This window comes from Aplidium turbinatum, chromosome 6 (assembly GCF_918807975.1).
Source record: "Aplidium turbinatum chromosome 6, kaAplTurb1.1, whole genome shotgun sequence".
Lineage (NCBI taxonomy): Eukaryota > Metazoa > Chordata > Ascidiacea > Aplousobranchia > Polyclinidae > Aplidium > Aplidium turbinatum.
This window is the reverse complement of record NC_137477.1, coordinates 18,780,560-18,805,589: the sequence shown is the minus strand read 5'-3', so window position 1 is coordinate 18,805,589 and position 25,030 is coordinate 18,780,560. Positions and strand designations below refer to the sequence as shown.

Below are 25,030 nucleotides of genomic sequence, written 5' to 3'. Positions count from 1 at the left end.
TGCCCTGCGTCAAGAGCCCCTACAAGCATGCGAAACTACCAGGAATATCCTATCAAGGCTTTGTCAGGCCGAGGATAAAGATTCAAAAACCAACCATGAGGTCTAATCGCTACAACCGTAATCCCGATTTATTTCGCGAGGAACAGGAACGGCAAGCTGTAGAATCGGCAAGTTAAGCTAACAGTCATCCAATCAGGTGGACCTGTATTTTGAATTTTAAGTTGCAATACTCATTTTTATAGATACTGATATTTAAATAGTAAGACATAACGTAGCTATTACTTGTTGCTACTGACGTTACTGTGTCAGCTGAGGTCAAGCTGAGGTTATGCAAAGTCTTGTTCATCATAATGGATTCATTCTTTTCGTTTTCATTTGCTCCTGTTTCTTGCTATCCCACGCTGACGGTGAGATGTATCATTTCAGGAAGCCAAAGTTTGTTCAAATCTTTCATCGTGATCTTGCGAATCATAAAGTCATTTACTCCATCTTAGGTAAAAAGCTAGTTTTAATTTGAACTTACAACATTCGCTGTATATGGCATAGGCCTAATGACGTAATTTTGGGCCCGTGGCTATTACCCTGGGCTGCACTATCATTTTTTCTTGATGACATGCATCTATAAACACAATCTCATTCTTCCATAATGCTACAGCATCAGTTTAACTACAAACAAATACTGTACAGTGCTGTACATTGTACAGTGTACAGTAGGCCTATACTAGTTTTCAATAAAGCAAAAATGATACTGCTGCAGCAAAGACCAGGGCGGTCACTGTTACATACAGTAGACTACTACAGATAAAATGTGATGTTTTATGTAGAGTTTGCTTCCATCTCTTTCAACGAAAATTTGGTTTAGTTCATAAGTGTTTACAATTGCACTTGAATGTATTTAATAAAAAGTCAATTTGCTTAGGTAACGGTACTGTGATGAACATGGCGATGGAAAAAAGGAGAATGAAACTTCGGGCAAAGCTGAAGAAAACCGACACTTTTAACACTCCTTGGCAGGAATTTGTAACAACCAGCGACAACACTGTCCGAATGTTCGGCCACCATGATGGGGATAATCGATGGCGTTTCCTGCAAATTAATCCAATCACAAATAGAGTCATCGTGGTCAGTGCAACCTCCCGTCCTACGGAAGTCAATTCAACAGATATGAGGCTTTTTTCTTACAAAATTGACAAGCACGCTGGAGGAGCTAGTTACAAGCTGCAGAACATTGCCACAAGACGTTACCTTCATGGTTACTTTATACAAAACTCGTTGTTAACTGAATTGACAACTACTCTCAGAAGAGAATACGGTTCAACGTGGGATATCAATAGCGTGTGTTTTGGTTTATTTTCTGCCCTTTGCTTTTTCTTTGGCTAACATAAAATATTCCGTATGGTGCATGCAATAAACAGCTAAGCAGAGTTGCTAAACCAGAGTTATTCATTCAAGCAGTGTCATTGTACCTGACAATTTGACGAGGGGCACCGTTCTGCAGTTCTGCTTTTGGATAAATCTTGGTTGGTTGTAATCCTGATCACTAACTTAGCTTCAAGAAAAATTTCAAATATGTTTGAAAATGAAGCGTTCTAACACATACAGATTAATATTATTATAGCTTTCACTTTGTTTAACGTTTGGTAGTCATCGTATTTCTACGACCGGGTTATTGGCCAGACTGATTATCGAAGAGGGCATACCCGAACATCCACAGAAAGAAATCAATCCTTAGGCCTTTCCGAACATAATGCTGAAAACATTGAGAGATTTAGTTAACAAAAGTAAAATTGGAGACTTTCACGAACGCCAGTTAAGAACAAAGTGTTGCAAAATAAATCAAAACTTAAAACATCATCGAAATTTTTGCTTATTTATACTAGAAAAACGCATTATAGCGTACCTACTACATTATGAGGAGGCCTATGTCTGCATTGGCTTAATGCACTAATGCTAGCTTTTATGAAATAGTGTTGTAAAGGATTTCAAAATGATGTAAGTCCAGTTTCTACTAATTGTGTAACTTAAGTTTGAGTTACAAAATGTAACAAAGAAATTTGTTTCTAATTGTGCATGTCTGCTACGATTTTCCTACTACGAGCTATATCATTAAAAAACTTGATTACTCGTAGTACGAACTGTACCACTAGTTAAATTTTACAGCTGTTTTCTGCTATTTTGAAGTTGATTGTCGAACCACTGAAGTAAGACGTGACACAATTCTCCAAACCATTCTTTAGCAAGTGGTTGAAGACTTTATATAAATAGAAAGTTGTGGATTCCAATCAATTTGTCGTCTACATTACATGTCAGTCGGTATCTTGCTGAGATACAGCTATGTGCCATCGCTAGATATCGGGCTCTGGATCATCAATAAAATATGCATTCATTAATCGGGTATTCATATTTTGACAACTATGGAGGCTAGCGCAACGCAATGCTGGCTCTTCTATAGTGAGTAGTCAGCCTTGTTCTGAGGCCTGGAAGATCGCTGTTTCTAAACAAGTATAAAAAAGCCGAAAAAAAACATCTGATTTGTGAGAGAAAATGAAAACTAGCTCACAAAAATATTTTCCTTGAATAATTCAACCAATACCAATGTCGTTAAACACGTGGCTTTGTGAGTGAAGATCAAGCATGCTTGCTTGATATTATAAAGCTGCACAGGACATTTCAAGAAGAACTGTGAATTTAGCGGCACCTAGCGAGAGGAGTAGCTAATACAAAATAACACTTTCGGTGCAAAGAGAACTCACTGTCAATCTTGTTTGACCGGACCTGTCTCTGTGGTTCAATATTCATTGCAAATTTCTCAACGTCCTTATGGCTTTTGTAGACGGTTTACAACGAACTTTGATTTTTTTGCATTCAAATTTCGTTGTATGATTTGAAATCACTCCTTCTTATAACTGTGAACGACAATTATGACATTCTGTCATGAAAAGATTAAATTTTTTTTTTTTTTAACTTTTAATGATTAATTTTTTCTTTTAAAGAATGCTGTCCCCATTTGAATGGAATGGTGACTATCCGACAATTGTCGGCTGCATAGCCGAGGGGTGAGCCCTGGTTCCATGTTCGAAAGAGCGCTAGTTCGACACCTCAAGAGCATGTTGCTGTGTCTTTGGCAAGACATTCAAAAGCATGCCTGATGGTGGACATGAGTTTTGGCTTCTTTGCTTTCCCGTCCACTTATTAAATCTACATTTTCAACTATCCGGCATAAGTCTAGATATGACCATTTGAATAAACTCTGTTTTCACCATTTTATTGTTTTGGCAATGACAAAGCATTAGTAGGAATTAATATTGCACAACAGAAAATATTACCCCTTCATAGCGATTCAAAGAGCAATATTGATAAATAAAAAACAAATATAAAAATGTATAAATATGTGTTGTGTATATAAAATAGAAAAATAGGCAAATATTGATATAGTGCTTCAAAGCATTCAAGGCAAATTAAAACTACAAAAAAGTAAAAATAAAAACGATCTTTTTCAAGAAAATATTACTTTGCAAAAGAATTGAACGCAACGTCCTTTGATCACCCTTTTCTGACATCAATCTGACGTATTTTCTGTCATATAAAACGAATAATTTTGAAAGCAACTGCAATAAAATCAAGTCAATAAATATGTCATGCTTGAATAACCTTTTCAACCTAATAAATTAATTAAGCGTCAAAGGGGCTGAGCGGATACTTTAATATCTTATTTTATTCATATTTTAAACACAGGCACCAGTGTGCTATGCAGAATCTAAAACAAACAATCACTGGTAAATAAATGGGCAAAAAAGCTGGAAAATCAAAAGTTAAATAATTCTTCACAAACTTGCTTCACGTCATCGTAGCACCTTTAAGCATCTGCAGACGTTGAATCAGCGTGAAAATGCAGATTTTGATGTCTGGGATGGAACAGTGGACCAAGTGTTTCAAAAAAAATGGGACTATCGAAATTCCATGGTCAAATCCATGACACATGGTGTCGAAAACAAGATTTTCGTAATTCCGAGAAACATTTAGACGTATCAATTGACAAGTTTCAATGACAATAATCTGCTTGTCTGCTCAATTTCAATCGTAGATAGTGATGCTTCAATAAAGCAGCGACACCTTTCAATGAAATAAATTATAAAAATTGCAAGGAAGACATTTGCTTTAAATAAGTATAAATAAAATGTCTATAAATATGATGAGGCAGAAAACAAGAAAGTTTTGAATCAATAAAAAATATATCATTTTCAAACAGCAAAAGAAAAACATCAAATACGTGGTAGGCCGTATCTAACTTCAATCAAATTTTCAGCAATTGTCATGGAAGTTTTCATAAGGCAAATAAAAGTTTCTTGGAAACGAACCCGACGTCAATCAACTTATTTTGAAAAATTGAATTTCATTCAGTTTAAACCAGCGAAACCTTTATCAATGCATTGAAGTCTTTTTGTGAGGCACCTTGTAACCAGGAACAAACAACAAAAAGTCAAAGATTTTGTTTCTTTTTTTAGTGAACTTCGAAGAAGCACAAATCTGTGGCATGTGATGGACGGTGGCTCAAACGAGTTTTCTTACCAACATCTGTCACATAACTTCCAGATGCAAGATGCCTTAAAACCTTGTGATGATTAGCAGGGAGCTGGAGGTATTCAAACAATCTCTCATCCCGGTGGTGCACTCTTCCTCTTGGGATGGTGTTTTCTTTCAAAACAATATTTAATTTGAATTTTTGCAGAAAGTAAAACTTTTCATCTTTCTCAAGAGCAAACATCTTGATGTTGGGTTTTGAGGGGTTTTCGAAAGTCACCCACCCATTGAAGTTGTTGACTGTTTCCGCTTTAACTTTCCTATGATTTTTCACAGAACGAACCCATAATTCTGCGGTCGAACGACAGAGCCTAATATGATTGGTCGTTGGCATCCAAACCGGAGATGCTTGAATGAGTTGGGTGACAGACGCAAACAGGATAAAAGCAAACCCATATAATATCATCTTTGATGTCACCTAGCGGTATAATTTAGGAAGAAATAATTTAGAAGTCCTGAAAAAAAGACAAATATACCGAAGCTTAGATAAATTAAAGAAATATTTGAAAGTTTAGTAATATAGAAGACATATGTTAAGACTTTTTCTGATTTCAAATACAGTTATGTTTTCAATCATTAACTGAATTGATAATAATTATTAACATTAAATGATTTTTGCGATATTTTTCCAAACGAATCACTGAGTAATAATAATTGTTTATTAATTAATGTGATTTCTAAATTCTTTTAATGTTTGAATTATAATTTTCCGGTCCCAAACTCCTAATAATATTTACTATGTAGGCTATAAAGAAAAGAGTAAAATTGCATTATGGGTGGAATTCCCTTCACTTTGCACATGTTAAAGTTAATTCAATTCAATAAATTTTAATAAAGTAGAAAAGACCCAAAACCGACAACTTTGCGCGTGGCTGAGCTTTGAATTCCCAATGGCGGACTATGACGATTTCAAACGCCATCGCCACAATGTCATATTTCCGCATTTGCAATTGAAGACAGAGCAACGACTCAATTACGGTTTCACAGCAGACGTCATTCTAATTCCCTGTAGTGCCGATTTGCGATGATAGGTTTTTCCCACTTACAAGGCTCTCACAAGTTTCTACGACATTAGTTTAAGTTCATTTCCAGTTAACAAAGTTGACCTTCAAAGTTGTCTGGATCACGCATATACAACTTTTTACCCCCTTGGTTCACTGAATATGGTGATAATCAAACCGAAGCCTAAAGTTGTTGTTGTTTTGTCGGTTTGCATCCTGGCAACAAACACAGTCGGTGCCAAGATTTTAAGGTTATAAGTTTACTAAACGACAACTCTAGGTTTCTTATGGAATTGCGTTCGTTTTTCAAATCTGCTCTTTTGGTATTTTGACAGTTTGCTTTGGATAAATTTATATGCCACTTAAACCAAACGTTTAATTAAATTTATGATTTACAAATATTTTTTTTATTTTAATTAGGTCATTTTTTATTTCGTTTTGTAGAGCAACTTTATGAAAAGCAAAATACTTTTGAAATCAATCTTGCTTTAAAAATGCGAGTCATACATAACATTATGTAATTTTTTCAGTGGTCAAAATATATTGTCACCATTATTCCAGAGTTTAGACCGCAAAGAAGATATTTTTTTGAGGAAGTGTGATAAGGAAGACATAAACATGTACTGCGGGTTGTTTGCACAGATAACGAAAATTAAAACTTTTCGGACAAGGTTAAGATCGTAAGGATAATAGCACTTTCTCAAGACTCTTGAAAATGCGTTTACAAAAGCTTATTCTTGACAGTTTCGTTTTCTTGGATGGCTGCATAGACTAACTAGTAAATCTTTTATAGTTCAAAGCTTTTCTTCATGTAACGTAGTCGGTATTTTGTGGTTTTCGTACGAATTGCTTACTTGCGAGTGTTGTATACTGCTACTACCAATAGCAAAATCGAGAATGCCCAAAGGCATTTGCGATAAGATAGCAAAAATTAGTTTGTAAAATTGAAAAAAAATATTAGGATAAATAGTTTCTTATTTTTTGGTTATGATATTTGAAAAGTGAATCCAAAAAAACTTTCTTCATTTAAACTACTACTGCACAGATCTGACCCGCTTAGCTGTTCCAAATCATCTTCAAAATTTATATCTATTAGTTGGTGGGCAACTCAACTTCGCCTAAAAATTTTCTAATTTTGTTCTGAAATTTGAAATCGTTTGAAACATTTACAGGAAGAGTTTGAACAATTTCTTTTGAGCAAATTGTCTAAAAAGTCCAAACACCACATTATCAATTTTGAGTCTTTCGAGATTTTTCGACAATGCTGGCAAGATCTGTGCTATTAATGTCAAGCTTCAAATGCTTGATCAAAAAAAGTTGCGATGTTGTAAGCGGCAGTTCGAGCTGCTTATATCCTGCAGATTGTTGACGTTTTTAGCCCAACAAGCCACGTCTTGTAATTGCAATCGTTGCGCAATTTCTGGATATTCTACGTCACGTATTGGAGAGCCAACTGAAAATATAAACTGCTTTCCCGAAGGGGAACGCTGAGTTCTTTAAATTCCAGAAAAAATACTGAAATATTCCAAAAAAGTTTAGATTTTACATCCGCCGTCTCTGTTTAGTCATATTAGATTTCTGATGTAATAAGACTTATTTAAAGAAATCAAGAACAAAGGGTCGGAAAGGGAGGTATAGAAGAGAAGCGTTGGTTGCTCTGATACAAAAAAAGAGGCAATTAAGGTTTTTGAAATTACCAAACATCAATGCAAGTTTTGATGAAAACTCTATATACTTTACTTTGTGACCCGATTGCAATAAAATGCAAACAAAATTTTCAAAAATCTTTCTTTCAAGAAAATCAACAAAAATTATTTTTAACGAATCTTGGCTTTTGACAATATGTACATTTTTGTTACCTCGTCCAACTGAGTACTTATTTGTAATCTTATTTACAATTTTTTTTTTTTAATTTTTTTGCTTTTTTACGAATACCAACTGCCTTGTCCTAACCACTCCAAACTTCGTCTCTTTTACCAGCATGGTGGCCGAAATTAAAATGATCGCTCTCTTCACTCACATTTGATTTTATACTGAGCGAACTGACTGACTGCAAGGGGATTCCCCGACTAATTGAACTCGACGGGAAGTCCCATTCGGGTAGCAAGAGCCGCCTGATAATAACAAGCACTGCATTATGTCGTGATGCAAGCGAACGTTTGCCAGAACCAATCGCGTGACTCCCAAGCAAAATCATTGCATTGTCGTTTGCTTTCGTTAATGCACGCGTCTTACTTATGTTATGTTTTGATTCATCTTTTGCTATTTGTCTTTATATGTGCAAGACAGCCATGCATTCTCTCCAATCATCGGCATGCATATTAATTGGCACCGTTTTGGATAACACAAACCAGACCAACACAAAAGAAAAACAAGCAAAATGCTTCTACTGTTGCCAACATCAAAAGCGTGATTGCGCAATGCGTTGTGTGAATTCGTAACATGGTGACGTAATGACCCAATAACTTTCAGGATCATATATGCAGGACCGTCGAGAGGATAATTTGGGCCCGGTACCAATGAGATCTTCGTGCCCCAAATTAAGATACATGTAAGAAAAACGCGCTGTATCCAAAGAATATGCGGTGGTTTTCTCAAGATTTCAGGTCCCTTGAAAAAGTTAAAGAAATCATCCCGGATCGGTGTCCAAAAGTACTCCCTGAGCCCTCCTGTTAACGCTACCGCATAAATGGACCGGGTCACGTTTATTTTTTATATGCAAAAAGTTAAGCTGTAAGTTGGAAAAACATTATCGTTTGCTTGCAAACTACAATGCTGCACTGTACAAGTGGAGACGTGAAAATAGGCTACACTTTCACTTCATCAAATCTTCCCATGGCTTGCTGAAGTCCATTTGCCACAAATATCACAAGCAGGGGCAAGCGCCCCAATCCCCCCCCCCCCCCCCTGGATCCGCCACAGCTCAAAAGAGCGGGAAGATTACGAATGAAACAGCATTATGTTTTTGACAAAATGGTCACGTCTCAAAAATATTAGAAACTTGAACCAAAGTACATTGTGCGTAAGCTTCTTTCACTGCACGATATGCAGTAGGCTTATTAAGCCTACTGCATATCGTGCAGTGAAAGAAGCTTACGCACAACCTTACATTATGTTTGTAATTGTCACCACAGCTTTGTTGTTGCCATATTTGTCAATTTTACGTTTAGATCTTGTTGACATTACAGTAAAAAACACGTTTGATCGTAGGCCTAAACGTTTGCATTAAAATCTATACCACAAATAAACTACAGCAAGGTTTTTAAAATAGAACAAAAGTATCTGATGTTTATAGCTTTGTTTCGAACTTTGGGATTTATTTTTTTTATCCAGATATTTAAAGTTGAAGTTTTTGTTTTAGTTTTTGTCAGCCAAAAATCTATTTTCAGTGTAGTATCACAAGTTTTATTAAAACATTTCAAGAATCAAAAGCTTATGCCAAAGCCCGAAAGACTGAATTGCCTCCAGTCACGATATATTACAAAACCATGCAAATTTAACATTTTAATGTTAATATGAGCACTAAAAAGAGGAAAAAAAGAATTGTGAAGGTTTTGTAGTTGCGTCACAACAGAAGGAGCTAAACATAATCTTTTGTTTCAAGTTGGGCTGAATGATGAAAACGAAACCACAAAGTTACACAATTCAGTAAGTGACAGCAGCTTTGCTCACTGCGAAACTGCCAGCCATTTCAAAAGGATTATTTCAATTTACTTTGTATTTTCTGTTGCTTTAAAAACTAATCTATGTCGGTAGATCTTAAATATGAGTTGTTTTTGAAACACCAAAAGTTTTTCCAAGACCCCAATTATTCCTTTTAACTCTCTTGGTGTTTTATCATTGTGTTCGAATAGGCCAAAGAATTGAAATTCTCCATGAATATTCGGGGATGTTTTCCTCGATAGCTAATAGCGCCAATAATTGGATCTTGGAAATGGATTAAAAACGGGACGGTATAGTTGTTCATGTAAATTAGTGCGTTATATGTCTGTAAATAGAATAGCCACAAGACCCAAACTGCTTTATTGTGTTAGCAGAATGCCCATTAAGATGTCTTGATTAAGTTAAGTACAGAATTACTTTTTATTTCTGGAGAGATTTGTAGCACATGCAATTTTGGTGCGGTTGTCATATTTTTCCTCCAGCATCTGTTAAAAGTGAAAAGGCAACACAGCATTTAAAAAATAAACTTTGCAAAAACAGATATTAAAAAAAAAACTGCTTTAAGTCGAGTATTTTGAACAAAACATGCAGCAGCTCTTTTTCCATGTGTTGTTGTTATTCAATATCAATGTTTTTAGTTTAAAGTCTGTAAAATTAACTGTATCTTGTATTAATTAACAGTTATACAAATGATGCTTGGAGTAGAGTAGACTTAATTGTAAACGTAATTTTTCTGCAACTTTGCAAAATTTTAACTTTCTTTTTTTCAAAAGCTGTATTTTGACCGGTGGTTCCTAAAGTTAAACCTTCAAATGTGACCTTCAGGTTTCCAGTTTTTGATTTACTTAACTCAGCATGATTGGCTAAATCAAGTTTTTGATTATATTTACTCCTAGTAGCAAATAGGTTAAAAGATCACAAAAATTATATTATTTTTAGATGCAAAAACAAACTGATAAACAGTTTAATCAATTTAGACAATTGTAACAGAACCATCTCTTCACTTATTAGGTTGTTTTGGAATATTTTCAATTCAGCTTCTTCTTGTAGGTTATATTGAGGGTAGCCTTACGTTTGCAAGTTTTAATGATAATAATAATTAGTCTGCATTATATTTTTAACTTGGCCATTTGTATAAACATGTATTGTACAAACTTGGATATGTACAACGCACATGAATGTTTTTATAGATCTTAAGACATGAATTTATAAATATAAGTAAGCTTCAAGAAAAAGCATTAAATTAGTGAGCTTGAAACCTTTTCTAATATGTAAAGTTACTTCAAAGGATGAAATAGATAAACGTGACGTTAACCACTAACAGAACATATTCACCGAAAAAGCTGTGATATTTTGACTTTCTGTTGTTAATGTTTGCATTTTGTTTTAGAACACGATTTGTTGTATTGTCATAGTTCTTTTGTGATATTCCTTTCTTTCCTTTTGCAAAGAATCTTATGCAGCTCCAGCTTTGTTTTGTGCTGTCATATTCTAGCTATTTTGCTGGCTTTGCTGTAATGCATCGAGCACTCTTTTGTTTGCAACTACTGCAATCCTTTTGTGGTATATTTGTAGCCTTCTTTGTATACAGTATATTTCTTAACATGCGGATCTGTGGTTTTGGTTGGGGTAGTTTTACAATAAGAAGTTTTAAAACTAGCATCTACTACATTCACGCAAGAACGATTACCATCCATTGTCGAGCACTTATGTACATGAGGACTGTAATAACATTTTTTTGTGTATTTGCGTTATTTGTCGTTATAAATATTATGTTAATGTACGGTAATTATATTACTGCAATGTATTATGTAATCGATATAATCATTGTCTTTGCTAATTGTTTTTCATCAGTGTACTTTACACTTAAGCATATTTTTTATTTTTTGTGCTTGTAATCGACCTTTCCTAACTTAATTTTTAAACTGTAGCCTACTGCTGTGCAGTTTGCAATTTTAAATTTTAAGTTAGTAAAAGCTTTGGTGTTACAGCAGTTTGATTTAATTTGTAACAAGGACGATCTTTTACCATAAAAATCTTTTACTTTTTCATTTCTGGAATTCCTGTCTATGTATTTATCTTTTTAATGAAGTATTTTATAGGGATTTTCAAAATTTGCTAACAATATTGCCGTTAGTAGAGGTACCTGCTCACATATTAGAGCAGCGTTTCTTAACCGGGGGTGCTAGCACCCCTTGGGGGTGCTGGAATAGACTGTAGGGGGTGCTAAATGCATGCAGTATAATATCAAAAAATGCCATTTTACTTTTCTGCATTTTTTCTGCCAGTATCAGCAGTTGTCATATCAATGATTGCTGTTTCGAAGTAGCCTACATGATTTGCTGTTATTGTAGTCATCTCCCAGTCAAGTACGCAAATTGATCCTGAGTAGATTGTGTGAACTTACCTGATGGGTGCTTTGTTGTAATACTGTTGCTCACCTCTCGCTTCTAGAAACCACCATGGCAAAATACGTTCCCACAAATTACTCATATCCACATTATCCAGAGTGGATACAGTAGCCCTTCTTAGCTGACATGAGTGATGATAATGGACTAAAGGAGGAGCTGATTGACATGCAGGTGAATCAGAGTTGTCGGATAAAATTCCGTCCTTCGCTTGCTGATTTCTGGTGTGATCAGTTGACAGCATTTCCTGCATTGGCACGAGCAGCATTGGAATTGATCGTTCCATTTCCGACTACCTACCTGTTTGAAAAGGCGTTCTCCACCATGCTCCAAATCAAGACAATTGGCCGGAACCGCCTTCAACATGGGTTGCTCCACGATATGAGAGTGGCTTTGACCAACACGAAGCCTCGAATAGACAAATTGGTCACACATAAGCAACAACAGAAATCACATTGATACATGTGTAACTAGTTACCCACCCGCGTAACTTAAGTTTGTCCATGTACTTTTACTATTCTCAGGTTTTCGTGTTTCTTTTATCACCAATGACGACAGTAGTTTTGAAGAATAAACAAAATGATAAATTTGTACGTCGCTTTCCTTTCAATAGTGCAGGCCAAAGTTTAATGGCGGCGCCGAAATTTTGACTTGCTTTTTGATCGCTGACGGTAAATTTTGTATTTTTTTGTCGCCTAACAAACTGTGCAGTGCTGTTGTTTACATATTCACTTACATATGGATATAATTGAATTTCTGTTGGTGAATGAAAGTCAAATACCAAATCTTGAATCAAGTTTGTTAAAACAACTGCACAGTTTGTTAAACAACAAGAGACTAACTTCATGACAAAATATATCGCCAACGATCTGAAAGCATGTCAAAATTTCGGCCTCTACTAAATTTTTTGTTGGCACTGTAGTAGTCGTATGTCAATGATAGTTAAGGGGGTGCTAGACTGTTCAGGCCTGTTTACGGGGGTGCTAGAGTCAGAAAAGGTTAAGAAACGCTGTATTAGAGTGTTTTGTTTTCGAAGCATTAACATTAGTTTTTCACAAATTATGGTTGTCTGCTCTTGTGCAGGCCTGCTGCATGGAATCGTTCGCTCTTGTTTAGGAACAACCGTATTCCAATGATATCTCAACCGACGTGATGCAGTGTGCGAGTTTTATTTTGTCACAAAGTAGCAGTCGGAGAGAATCAAAGTCCATATAATTAAGCGTGCAAGTGAGCCTTATTTGCATGCAGCTAGGCAGCTCTCACGCTCGCCACTATGCCATGAAGGTCTTAATTAGGACATTTTAAAACTACAGGGCATCCGGGAAGTGCTCTGTGGGTTTAGATAAAATCGAATGCTTGGTTTCCACTTAATCCTGGAAGTGAGTCTTGTGTTACTTTTAACTTAAATCTTGTTGTGAAGGCCTAAAAGTTCGTTGCTTCATGACACTCGTGATTCGTGACTTTTCATGTACAGATTTTCAGTATTAGTTTAATTTTTATTCTAAGTCGTAATCTCGGGAGCCAAACAGATTATTTGCATTAATCTATTCGTAGTGACCAACAAGACAGGAACATAAATGGAACTTTGTGTCTGTTGGCTGCTTCATACAAAACGATCAATAAAGAACAACTTGCTGCGATGTCAAATAAATGCAATTCTGTAAATATACATCCGCTTCCTAGTAAATTGGCAGCGTAGTTTGTAAAACAGAGTTTATTTTTGCTAAAATAGTCAAAAGTTTAACTTGAATTGAGCGTTTGATTGATTCTGGTTAGTTGCATGCAATATTAGTATGAGGTTATTCGATTCTGGATATTTAGATTAGAGTAATAAAACATAGTAACTTTAGCGGGTTTAACATACTTTATTTCACACAAAATATAACATAATTAAAGTAAAATCAACTCAAACGTTTTCGACACGTATGTGTGTCCTCATCAGGAATTAAATCTGCAATACATAAAATGAAAAATCGTAAGATAAATTTGACTATGCACTGTAACTGTAACGACACTCTGGACTCAAAGCACAAACTGAACAAATGATTGATTGATTGATTGATTGTTATGGTTTGTTTTATGTCGCTTTACAACATCTAAGGTCTTTTAGCGACAGTCATTATTATAATAGCTATTTAGCACAGTTAGAGCACAACAGGGCATAGTGAAGGGTGCAATACGACACAACACAACATAATACGATACAGTAGTTTAAATACATCATTAGTGGAAAAGAAATTCTTGTAGGAGGTTAGGCCCACGAAAGTCAGGTACTTCTTTGGAATTGCACGCTTGGTGTTACAAACTGAAACAAAATAAGGAAAGCCCAGCCAGCAAATCAATCGCCTTCCACACCGATTCAGTGTCCAAAGACGCTGAATCAATGTAAGAGACGATCGATCTCTGGCTGGGAGCAGACACGACACGGGTGCACTACAGTATAACATGGACGATTACAGTGATTAAAATAATAATTTAAATAAGCTTATTGCAGGAGTTTATAAAAGCCAGCAGATGTGTAGTAGTTGGACGATTTTCAGCAAAATTTTTCACCGATATGTTTATTCCATACTTGCTCAGATTTTGTTCAAGACACTTCCTTTGAGTTGCATATTTACTGCAATGAAATAGAAAATGATTCACAGTCTCAGGGCTCATACATGTGTCGCATAGTCCAGAAGTGTGGCATCCGATCTTGAAGAGGTGTTGGTTTAAACGGCAGTGACCGGTGATGAGTCTAAAGACGGTTGGATGGTCAGGTACTTTGTTTGTTCCTGCACTTTTGGTGTCAGGATATATAGATTTGTAGAGTTGGCCTGTGGTACTGTTTATATAGTGATTATTCCATTTTTGCAGAGCTAGATCTTTGGTGAGGTTTTTGACTTCACTTAGGCTGAGTTTTGTGTTTGCGGAGATGGGGGTAATGGCTGATGTTGGTATTGCTGGTATGGCTCCTGAAGCAAGTTTTGCTAAGAAATCAGCAGTTTCGTTTCCAGGAATGCCTACATGACTAGGAACCCATAAAAACTTTACTTTTGTTGTATTTGATATAATGCTGGAATGAAGCAGAAGTATGTCATTGATTAAGCTGTGTTTTGTCCAGGTTGGATTTGAAATCGTCCGTAGTGCACTTAAGCAGTCGCTAATGATGACCGACTTACTTTGTTTGGTCTCTTTTATCCATATAAGTGCAGCCTTTATTGCAAACAGTTCGGCACTGAATACAGATGCGGATCTATTAATTGTGAAGCAGCGTTTTATTCCATAGCGGTTTACAAAAAAGGAAGATCCGGTTTTCGTGTTGGTCTTGGATCCGTCTGTATATATGTTGAGAAATTCTGAGTAATTTTTTGTGAGGTGCTCAGCGACTATTCCAGAGATGGCATTTGGATGGTCAAGCTGGGAGGTTTCAGTCACAAGGGTGTAGTCAGTTATGGGTATATAGACTTCCCAGGGTGGGATAGATGGTTCTTGGATGAGGTTTACGGTAATATTCGTGTCTATTGTCTCGGTGAGGGAATGGAATGGTTGGTAGTTACTTGTGTTGGTCAAATTTCTTGGCAAACTTTCCTCGAGGATGTCATGTGCTGGGTGGTGTAAAAATGTCAGAATGTGGGCTTTGTAGTTTAGACAAAGTTGCTCGTATCTAAGTGACAAGGGTAATTCATTGCAGTAGTGTTGTAGGTTTGAAATTGGGGTACTTTTCATTGCTCTGGAGCATATTCTTAGAGCTTCATTTTGTAATGTCAGAATTGGTTGGAGTGTGGTTTTGTTTGTGGCAAAATATGCTTCCATACCATATTCAATAACCGATCGTATTATGGCTCTGTAGATGCAAAGCAGTGCTGATTTTCCTGCTCCCCAGTTTGTGCCCTTTAGTACACGAAGGACATTTAGTCTTGATTTGGATTTTTCTGCAACATGTTTAGCATGGATGCTATACTTTCCATTTGACTGAAATGTGATTCCAAGGTATTTGTAGTCTTTTTTGATGGGGATTAACGAATTTTTTATTTCGAGTGTACACGGATCATATTTACGTTTGTTTGTAAACAGCACAACCGCTGATTTGTTTGCGGAGATCTTGAAGCCCCATTTATCACACCAGTCTTTGGTTTTTGAAAAGTCAGATTTGATTATATTAGACAGAGTTGAGATGTCTTCTCCTGTTTTCCAAAAACAGAAGTCATCTGCAAAAAGTGCTGTAGAAGAGGTAATTAAGTTTGGTAAATCGTTGATCGCTACGTTGAATAGTAATGGACTAATAACGCTGCCTTGAGGAATTCCGTTTTCTAGTTTTCTTGTGGTAGATAAAGCTTTGACAACCTTGACTTGAAAAGTACGATTTGACAGGAAAGATTTGATCCAAGATAGCATGGCTCCTTTGATCCCTAGGTCATATAGTTTTAGGAGGACTGCGTCGTGATAGACCATATCATAAGCTTTCTCAAGGTCAAGAAATACAGTTTGTACTGATTCACCGCAAGATAAGGATTTTTGGATGGTGTCGTGGAGTCTGATAATATGATCTGTCGTTCGACGTCTTTTTCTGAATCCAGACTGTTGAAGATGAAGTAAATTGTTTTGTTCTAGGTACCATCTGAGGCGATTAGTTACTATTTTCTCCATAGTTTTGCAAAGGGTGCTGGTTAAAGAAATTGGTCTGTAGGAGGAGGGTATACCCGTTGGTTTGTTTGGCTTATGAATTGGAATGATGATTGAATGTTTCCATTTGAGTGGCAGTGTACCTGTCGACCAGACGTAGTTAAAGAAGTCGAGGAGGATATTCAAACTGCAAGGGGGTAGATGACATAACATTTGGTAATAAATGCCGTCCGCACCTGCAGCAGTGTTTTTATTACCTTTAAGGACTGTCTTCAACTCGTTCATTTGCAGGGGTGAATTGTAAGATTTATTGTAGAAATGGGTTGCCAGTTTTGATTGTAGATTGTTCGAAATTGAAAGACTGGAATTTTCACGGAATTTTTTTGAATAGTTGGTTGAGCTGCTAACTGAGAGAAATTGATCTGCAAGGATGTTGGCTTTGTTGGTATCACTTTCTGCTTTAGTGGCAAGAGTGGGAATTCTTTTGGTTTCCTTTATGCCTGAAAATTTTTTAATAATTTTCCACACTTTGTCAAGCTTTGTTTTACTATCGAGGGAACAGCAGAAATTGTTCCAGCTTTCTTTTTTTGCTTGGATGATAGTTTTTCTGGCAATTGCCCGGAGGCGTTTAAAGGCTTGGATGTCTGTTGGGTGTCTGGTACGATGAAGACGTTGTAGTGCTATTTTTTTGTTCCTTACTGCTCGTTTACAATTGTCATTCCACCATGGAACGCCACTTAATTTGAATGGTTTGGTTTTAGGAATTGCTATAGACGCGCAGAGTTGGATAGTTTCGGAGAGGTTTTGGTTAAATGTATTTATATCATTTGAGACAACAGAAGAATTTAGCTTTTCTTGGCATAATTTGGAATACTTTGCCCAATCAGCTCTTTGGAATGCCCATGATGGTACAAACTCTGCATTATGTGGGGAAGAAACATTGACTGTAGTAGCGACTATGCAGTGGTCACTACCCAAAAATTCATTGGTGACATCGGTGATGCATTTGTGACCAAGGAAAGTAGAAGCAATAGTGAGGTCTAGAGTGTTCCATCGGATTTCCGGCTTATTTAAAGACATGTGGGTGGGAACAGTGGTGTTGAGGATTACTGCGTCATGATTTTCAACTACTTCAAGTAGAGCATACCCTCTATTATTATTGTTGTTGCACCCCCACATGACATGGTGGGCATTGAAATCACCGCAAATTAATAATTTTTTATGGTTAGTGAAAATACAGTTTATTTGGTCACCTGCAAATGAGTTTGTGGGTGGGTTATATATACTGCATACAGTTAGGTGTTCGATTTTAATTGCAATAATTTCCAGCCGTGGGTCTGCATTCGGGATGGGTAGCTCTGTAAAGGAGATATTTCTTTTAATGCAGATTCCGACACCACCTCCTTTTCCCAAGTGAGCAGGTCTGTCGTTTCTGTAGAGATGATATCCATTAATATTAGGGGAGTATTTAGGAGTTAGGTGTGTTTCTTGTAAGCAAATGATATCCGGTGGGGTTTGTGAGCTTGCTATTAGTTGATTCAATTCCGGGATTTTCCTATAAATTGACCGACAGTTCCACTGCCACACTGTGAAGAACATTAAATTATTAGTGATTTTAACATGTCCGAGTTTGTTAGAAATCCCATTCTAGAACCTGCTGCGTCGGCGATAATTTGAAAAATGTCAATTTCTTTATTTTGGCTTTGAGCGAACGTTGTCTTTGTAATCACTTCTGCTAAAAAAGCAAGAAATAGGATTGGGTTATTTATAAAGTGGCCGCTCTCGTCTCCTACGTTGGTTGGTTTCGAGGGTCCGGGTTTTTCCATTGTGACTGGAGTTATATTTATACTGTCATTAGTTTGGTTAGAGGATAGATTTTTATTCAATTGGCTTGTTTGAGTTGTGCTTGCTACAAGAGGAGGGAAGTCCAGATCATAACTTGGCATTTCTGTATTTACAGCTCTTTGCTGCTTGCAGGCTTCAGCATATGTTAAGTTCTTAGTGGTTTTCATTTTCTGAATGGCTTTTTCTTTCAAGTACTTGGGGCAGTTTTTAGAAATAGCGACGTGATTTCCACCACAATTTGAGCATTTTACTGCCATACTTGGGCATTCATCATGCCTGTGTTGTTCACCGCATCGGAGACATTTGGTTTTAGATCTGCAGAATTTTGCTATGTGTCCAAATCGATTGCAGTTGTAACATCTTAAGGGTTTTGGAATGTATTGCGAGACTCTAAATCGTTGATAACCTATTTTTATTGAGTCTGGTAGTGATTTGCTATTGAAGATTAATAATACAGTAGTAGATGCAATTAGTTCAGACGATTCAGAATTTCTTTTATTAAACCTTTTAACCGACCTTATGTTCGCATCCTTCAGCGCCGCAAGAATATCTCCATCCTCCATGCCGAGAGGAACATTGTATATTACTCCACTTGCTCCAGGTGGTCTTTTGGCGTAGGCGGTGATCGGAATGTTGATGGTGTTTCCATCCGTCAGTGTCTTTGTTTTGAGGATAACCTCTATCTGGCTTGGGTTTGCATTTAACTGAAGTCCTCCATCTTGTCTTGCTGAGCAGGATTTGTATTCGCCTATTAGATATTGCAGACATCGGTCGATCAGTATCGGCGAATACATTTTTAATGTTTTTTTTTGCTCTCCCGGCTGGTTCAATTTCAATATGACTGTAGTAGTATTGTTGCCATTTTCGTCTGGGTTGTTTTCCGTTTGGTACTCCTCTTCGGAATGCATTCGTTTCCTTTTTAGAGACGGCGTCTCCTTCTTGTTTTCTGGGTCGTCTGTCTCCAGTTTGGTTGAGTTGATGTAAAATTGAGACCTCAAATTTGTATTTCAAACTGCACCTTCCTTCTTGTTCTGCACCGCGCAAAACACTTGCTTCTCTGGGCAATTCGCAACCAAAAAATCGGCTATGCTTACTAGAAGAAATCTCACAACCTTCCTCTAGCTTGAAAACTCTAGAATCTCTTAATGGCGGCGCCGAAATTTTGACTTGCTTTTTGATCGCTGACGGTAAATTTTGTATTTTTTTGTCGCCTAACAAACTGTGCAGTGCTGTTGTTTACATATTCACTTACATATGGATATAATTGAATTTCTGTTGGTGAATGAAAGTCAAATACCAAATCTTGAATCAAGTTTGTTAAAACAACTGCACAGTTTGTTAAACAACAAGAGACTAACTTCATGACAAAATATATCGCCAACGATCTGAAAGCATGTCAAAATTTCGGCCTCTACTAAATTTTTTGTTGGCACTGTAGTAGTCGTATGTCAATGATAGTTAAGGGGGTGCTAGACTGTTCAGGCCTGTTTACGGGGGTGCTAGAGTCAGAAAAGGTTAAGAAACGCTGTATTAGAGTGTTTTGTTTTCGAAGCATTAACATTAGTTTTTCACAAATTATGGTTGTCTGCTCTTGTGCAGGCCTGCTGCATGGAATCGTTCGCTCTTGTTTAGGAACAACCGTATTCCAATGATATCTCAACCGACGTGATGCAGTGTGCGAGTTTTATTTTGTCACAAAGTAGCAGTCGGAGAGAATCAAAGTCCATATAATTAAGCGTGCAAGTGAGCCTTATTTGCATGCAGCTAGGCAGCTCTCACGCTCGCCACTATGCCATGAAGGTCTTAATTAGGACATTTTAAAACTACAGGGCATCCGGGAAGTGCTCTGTGGGTTTAGATAAAATCGAATGCTTGGTTTCCACTTAATCCTGGAAGTGAGTCTTGTGTTACTTTTAACTTAAATCTTGTTGTGAAGGCCTAAAAGTTCGTTGCTTCATGACACTCGTGATTCGTGACTTTTCATGTACAGATTTTCAGTATTAGTTTAATTTTTATTCTAAGTCGTAATCTCGGGAGCCAAACAGATTATTTGCATTAATCTATTCGTAGTGACCAACAAGACAGGAACATAAATGGAACTTTGTGTCTGTTGGCTGCTTCATACAAAACGATCAATAAAGAACAACTTGCTGCGATGTCAAATAAATGCAATTCTGTAAATATACATCCGCTTCCTAGTAAATTGGCAGCGTAGTTTGTAAAACAGAGTTTATTTTTGCTAAAATAGTCAAAAGTTTAACTTGAATTGAGCGTTTGATTGATTCTGGTTAGTTGCATGCAATATTAGTATGAGGTTATTCGATTCTGGATATTTAGATTAGAGTAATAAAACATAGTAACTTTAGCGGGTTTAACATACTTTATTTCACACAAAATATAACATAATTAAAGTAAAATCAACTCAAACGTTTTCGACACGTATGTGTGTCCTCATCAGGAATTAAATCTGCAATACATAAAATGAAAAATCGTAAGATAAATTTGACTATGCACTGTAACTGTAACGACACTCTGGACTCAAAGCACAAACTGAACAAATGATACGAGAATGATTGCGAGTAAATTATGTGGTGGGAAACAGATCACGTGAGGTGTAGACTACAGGCATTGGACAAAACAATTAGAACACACACAAAAGGAACGATGAGCCACAGGCGAATAACTGCCGGTTGAGAGATAGATTGTTACGTTTGATTCTGAAGGCTTCCATGATCTTAGTCTGAAAATCAGATCTGCCTCGAGAGAGGATTTTAAATTGGTCGATCGAGACATTGTCAGTGCACGTTTCACAAGAGGCGATGTGCTCTTTAATTGCACTTTTAGTTGTTAGGTTTAAATTTAAGTGCTCCCCGGCCCTTGTCAACAAATGTCTGGTTGACACACCAAATGTATGTCTGGTTTGCGTCACGCAAAAAACTAAATTTATACACAACATTTGAAGAAAGAGCAAAGGGGGTAGGCGAATTCAGTTGAAAATATTGGAAAATAAGAAAATATGAAAATATTTCTGATTTTCAGACTAAGATCATGGAAGCCTTAAGAATCAAACGTAACAATCCATCACTCAACCGGCAGTTATTCGCCTGTGGCTCATCGTTTCTTTTGTGTGTGTTCTAATTGTTTTGTCCAATGCCTGTAGTCTACACCTCACGTGATCTGTTTCCCACCGCATAATTTACTCGCAATCATTCTCGTATCATTTGTTTAGTTTGTGCTTTGAGTCCAGAGTGTCGTTACAGTTACAGTGCATAGTCAAATTTATCTTACGATTTTTCATTTTATGTATTGCAGATTTTATTCCTGATGAGGACACACGTACAGTACGTGTAGAAAACGTTTGAGTTGATTTTACTTTAATTATGTTATATTTTGTGTGAAATAAAGTATGTTAAACCGGCTAAAGTTACTATGTTTTATTTCTTTATGGTTCAACAAAGCAAACTCTCTACCAAAGCTTTATATTTAGATTACTATGATAATGATCCTAAAAAGTTTTTGATATCAAAAAGTTGACTTTTGATATCAAATATTAGAAATACCAACATTTAAAAAACAAAGTGATGCGCGTGAAAAAATTCAGTTGTGGCTAGAGCTGCATTGGAACCAATCTTAGTGGCTCCCATTAAGCTTTTCATCAAGCTTCTGTTAAGACAGATTCACATGCACTTGGAGGGCGTGAAAGTGATTGCCGGAACTCTTGCGAGTTTACATTGTGCACGCTTATATCACACGGCCCCACTTCAACATGTAAAATTGGTTCTCCTTGTATTAATTCAACATCTGTGGACATAAGATAAAAGAGAATGTCTCCTGTTACTGTATATGACACACACAAAGATAAATACACTGTAGGAGTGAATACTAAAGCTCTCCACATATTCTTTTAAATAGATATGTTTGTCAATTTTCTACGCTGTATTTTGTTAAAACGTTTGTCTACTACTTTGTAGACTTATGTCTATGAAAGCGTTATGTACTGTATTGATGTTTCCTGATTTTCCATTGCCACCGATCATTTGTCTATGGCAATTGTTTTGCATTCACGTAATAACGTTTTTGTTTTATAGTAATTCCTCAATTATTTTGCTTTCAAAGTTGTATTATCTTACAAACTTACAATAACCTAAGCAAATTTTTTAGTCAATTTTTATTTTATTAACTTAGTTCAACCTAATGTAACCAGTGCCCTCAAAACAAATGCATTTAGTTTTAGTTTTAAAATCTTGAGCTCGACCTCGTATGACTTATTAATATTCTGAATGGACTGAAATAAACTCGCGACATTATGTGAAATCGAGATAGTTTCTATAATTTGATTCACGTTTCTATGAGATTGCGGAAATGTTAGTTTTTGCACTGCAGAAGCCTCTTGCTGGCGAAAATCTTTAGTTCAAATGGAAATCAAAGTTTGGTGACGAAACCTTTAAAGTTGTTGATGGGGAATTATATTTGGCTTGGAAAATAAAGCAGGATCAGGGAACATGGCTAGGAAACTCTGTTCCGAAAGCTAGTGAATACCGCTACTACCACAGCAAACTTGTAGCACCAAGCTAGAAAAGGTCGTTTGCATCTGTATTTGTGAAGAAAGCATGATTAGTTGGAATTAATTAAGAAAGAAGTCTGGAAAAAATTGAAAGTACCGTGGACGAAAAGATAACTTTGAATGTTGGACTCGCTTGTCTTTAAGTAACAATAACCCAACCCGGTTCATACCTATTTGCTTCATTCACATATCAATGTTATCCAGGGTCAAGTCTTGATGATGCTTTTATGCCAATGTTTGTTTTTTGAAAGCATTTTTTATGAAATAAAGAATACCAACACTTTCTTTGATTTAACAATCGAAACACGTTGTGATGCAAAGACATAAAACGCCATAAACTGATGGAATCGCCAGCAGCAAAGCCGAGTAGTGAGAGACCTAGTACGAAAGGGCGCTGGCTGGACATAGCTCAAGAGCATGCGGCTGTGTCTTTAGCAAATACTTACTGGCGTACGTGAGGCTGGACATGGTGATTGGGTTTCCATCAATATCATTTAAATCTTTAACCAATGGGCATACACCATAAACAACAACTATGAAGAAGCAAAAATTACAGTATTGATGTGCTTCTCAAAACAATAAACTGGTGCACATTGTTGGCCACTCATAAACTCAAATGCTCCGTCTTTGGCTCAAGTTAACACGATAAGTCTATTTTCATTCCTACCCCCGCACGATTATTTTATTGGGAGTTCTTTTGGTTTTTAGAAGCTATCTTGCTTATTGCATCATTAACTCAACAACATCATCAGCCGAAATCTTCAGTTCGATATTGCTCTTTCTAAACAACAATATTAAAAAAGATTCAACCTTTTAGAAAAAAGTGCACGATCATCTCGAATCGACATTTTCCAAAATCTTGCAATTTTAAAACGTGACTTTTGATAAATTAAACATTGGTAGGCCTGGAATTAACTTATGAACAGCAAGGCAAAAGAGATGGTTGACTTTTGACATTTATTTCCTGTGGTTATGACTGATAAAATAAGACGCCACAGTGCGAAGGCGAGTGTTTACATCCACTAGCACTAGATGTTAATTGTTAAAGATTGATAAGAAAAATAAAATTCTCCTGACTGTCTTGTATGTACGTAGTGGAGTTTATATTAGAGCTATGTTATAACCAATTCCTTGTTTAGATAACCACTTCTTCAACAACTTCGCCCACACCATTTGTTTCACCCTAAGTAAAAACGTAACAGCAGGCAGATATCTCTAGACTAGATTGTGAACGTTGGCAGTGTCTCTCAGCTGTTATTTGCATTTTAACAATTTATCGCAAAATGTCGTTAAAAATTAGATTAGTGATAAACAATATTGCAATGACATTTTCAAACGTTTGTGAAAAGATATTGGTGTAACTTATTTCTGTCAGTAGCAAAAACAAAGGATATTGCTATTACCGGGACGTATTTTCAGTGGGACTAATATGGACATGTCTCTTCAACTTTGGGAGAAATACTCTGTAATTACACTCAAGTACTACTGTATAGTATGTAACTGTAATATTACTCAGTAAAATGTAAATTGCACAAAAGTCGTTTTTTGCAAAGTTTTTCGGCAGAGGCTGCAAGGTTCATAAGTGTTGCACCATCGGCAATTAAATACTTTACATTTTTAGTCCACGTGCTGTCTTTAACGTGACAGTAATTTTAATTTTTAAAAATGTCAACAAATTCTTGTCATAATAAAATGATCCGCAATCACGACATTAAGAAAGCGAAATTGCTACTTTTGCTTTTAAAATAACTTGCAACCGCTAGCAACTAATTACCATAGTTTACGATAATCACACCACAACCACGTTGGTTTGTGCATTGCATGATCTTAAATGACAACAATTCTCAGAAACGAAACGTATTTATACAATGATGTATTGTATTGTAACTTTGGCAACTTGCTTAGAATAATCTGCACGAACATTCCACAAATACGCAGAAGAACATAACGCCATAACCAATGCATTCAAATTCCTTTAAAATATGACGTGACCGGGGTTTCGTTTCAATTTCTTTTTCTATTGTTTTTTTGTTGCAACAAAGTTACTTTAAATTACGAGTATTTGTTTAACTTTAAATCAACCACATACTGAAGCTTCAAATATAACTTCCCGGACAGCAAAATTCGTCATTTTTACATTGATTCAACGTCTGCCAACGTTGAATCAATGTAAAAATGACGGATTTTGTTATCTGGGTTGCTTATGTTGACCTATGATACATATTTGAAGATGTTTTGTTGCGACGACTTTTTGAACGGCTTCTTCATCGGTCGGTTTCTACGAGAGTTCATTCATTTGAAGACATGGTAGAAACAAATATCTCTGATAAAAAGAAACTAAAAACCGAAAGCCAATTGGTAAT

The 25,030-nt window shown here is 36.3% G+C and overlaps 2 protein-coding genes across 2 annotated transcripts; one reads left to right on the top strand and one right to left on the bottom strand.

Annotated features, from left to right (window-relative positions):
• Nucleotides 1-251: 251 nt before the first annotated feature.
• Nucleotides 252-2,338, top strand: LOC145772828 (uncharacterized). The gene is made up of 2 exons (XM_082584711.1): nucleotides 252-494; nucleotides 920-2,338. Exons 1-2 carry the CDS (start codon nucleotides 329-331, stop codon nucleotides 1,378-1,380), a joined length of 627 nt encoding a protein of 208 aa, XP_082440837.1. The 5' UTR covers nucleotides 252-328; the 3' UTR covers nucleotides 1,381-2,338.
• A 15,518-nt stretch (nucleotides 2,339-17,856) lies between these two features.
• Nucleotides 17,857-19,011, bottom strand: LOC145772473 (uncharacterized). Its single transcript, XM_082584350.1, has one exon. The coding sequence runs from the start codon at nucleotides 19,009-19,011 to the stop codon at nucleotides 17,857-17,859; it is 1,155 nt and encodes a 384-aa protein (XP_082440476.1).
• Between the last annotated feature and the right edge of the window lie 6,019 nt (nucleotides 19,012-25,030).

What these genes read in the sequence shown, in the direction of transcription:
- LOC145772828 (XM_082584711.1), top strand. Translation starts at nt 329, where the DNA reads ATGCAAAGTCTTGTTCATCATAATGGATTCATTCTTTTCGTTTTCATT. An exon ending in AGTCATTTACTCCATCTTAG is followed by an intron (nt 495 to 919) that starts GTAAAAAGCTAG and finishes CAATTTGCTTAG; the next exon opens with GTAACGGTACTGTGATGAAC.
- LOC145772473 (XM_082584350.1), bottom strand. Translation starts at nt 19,011, where the DNA reads ATGCATTCCGAAGAGGAGTACCAAACGGAAAACAACCCAGACGAAAAT.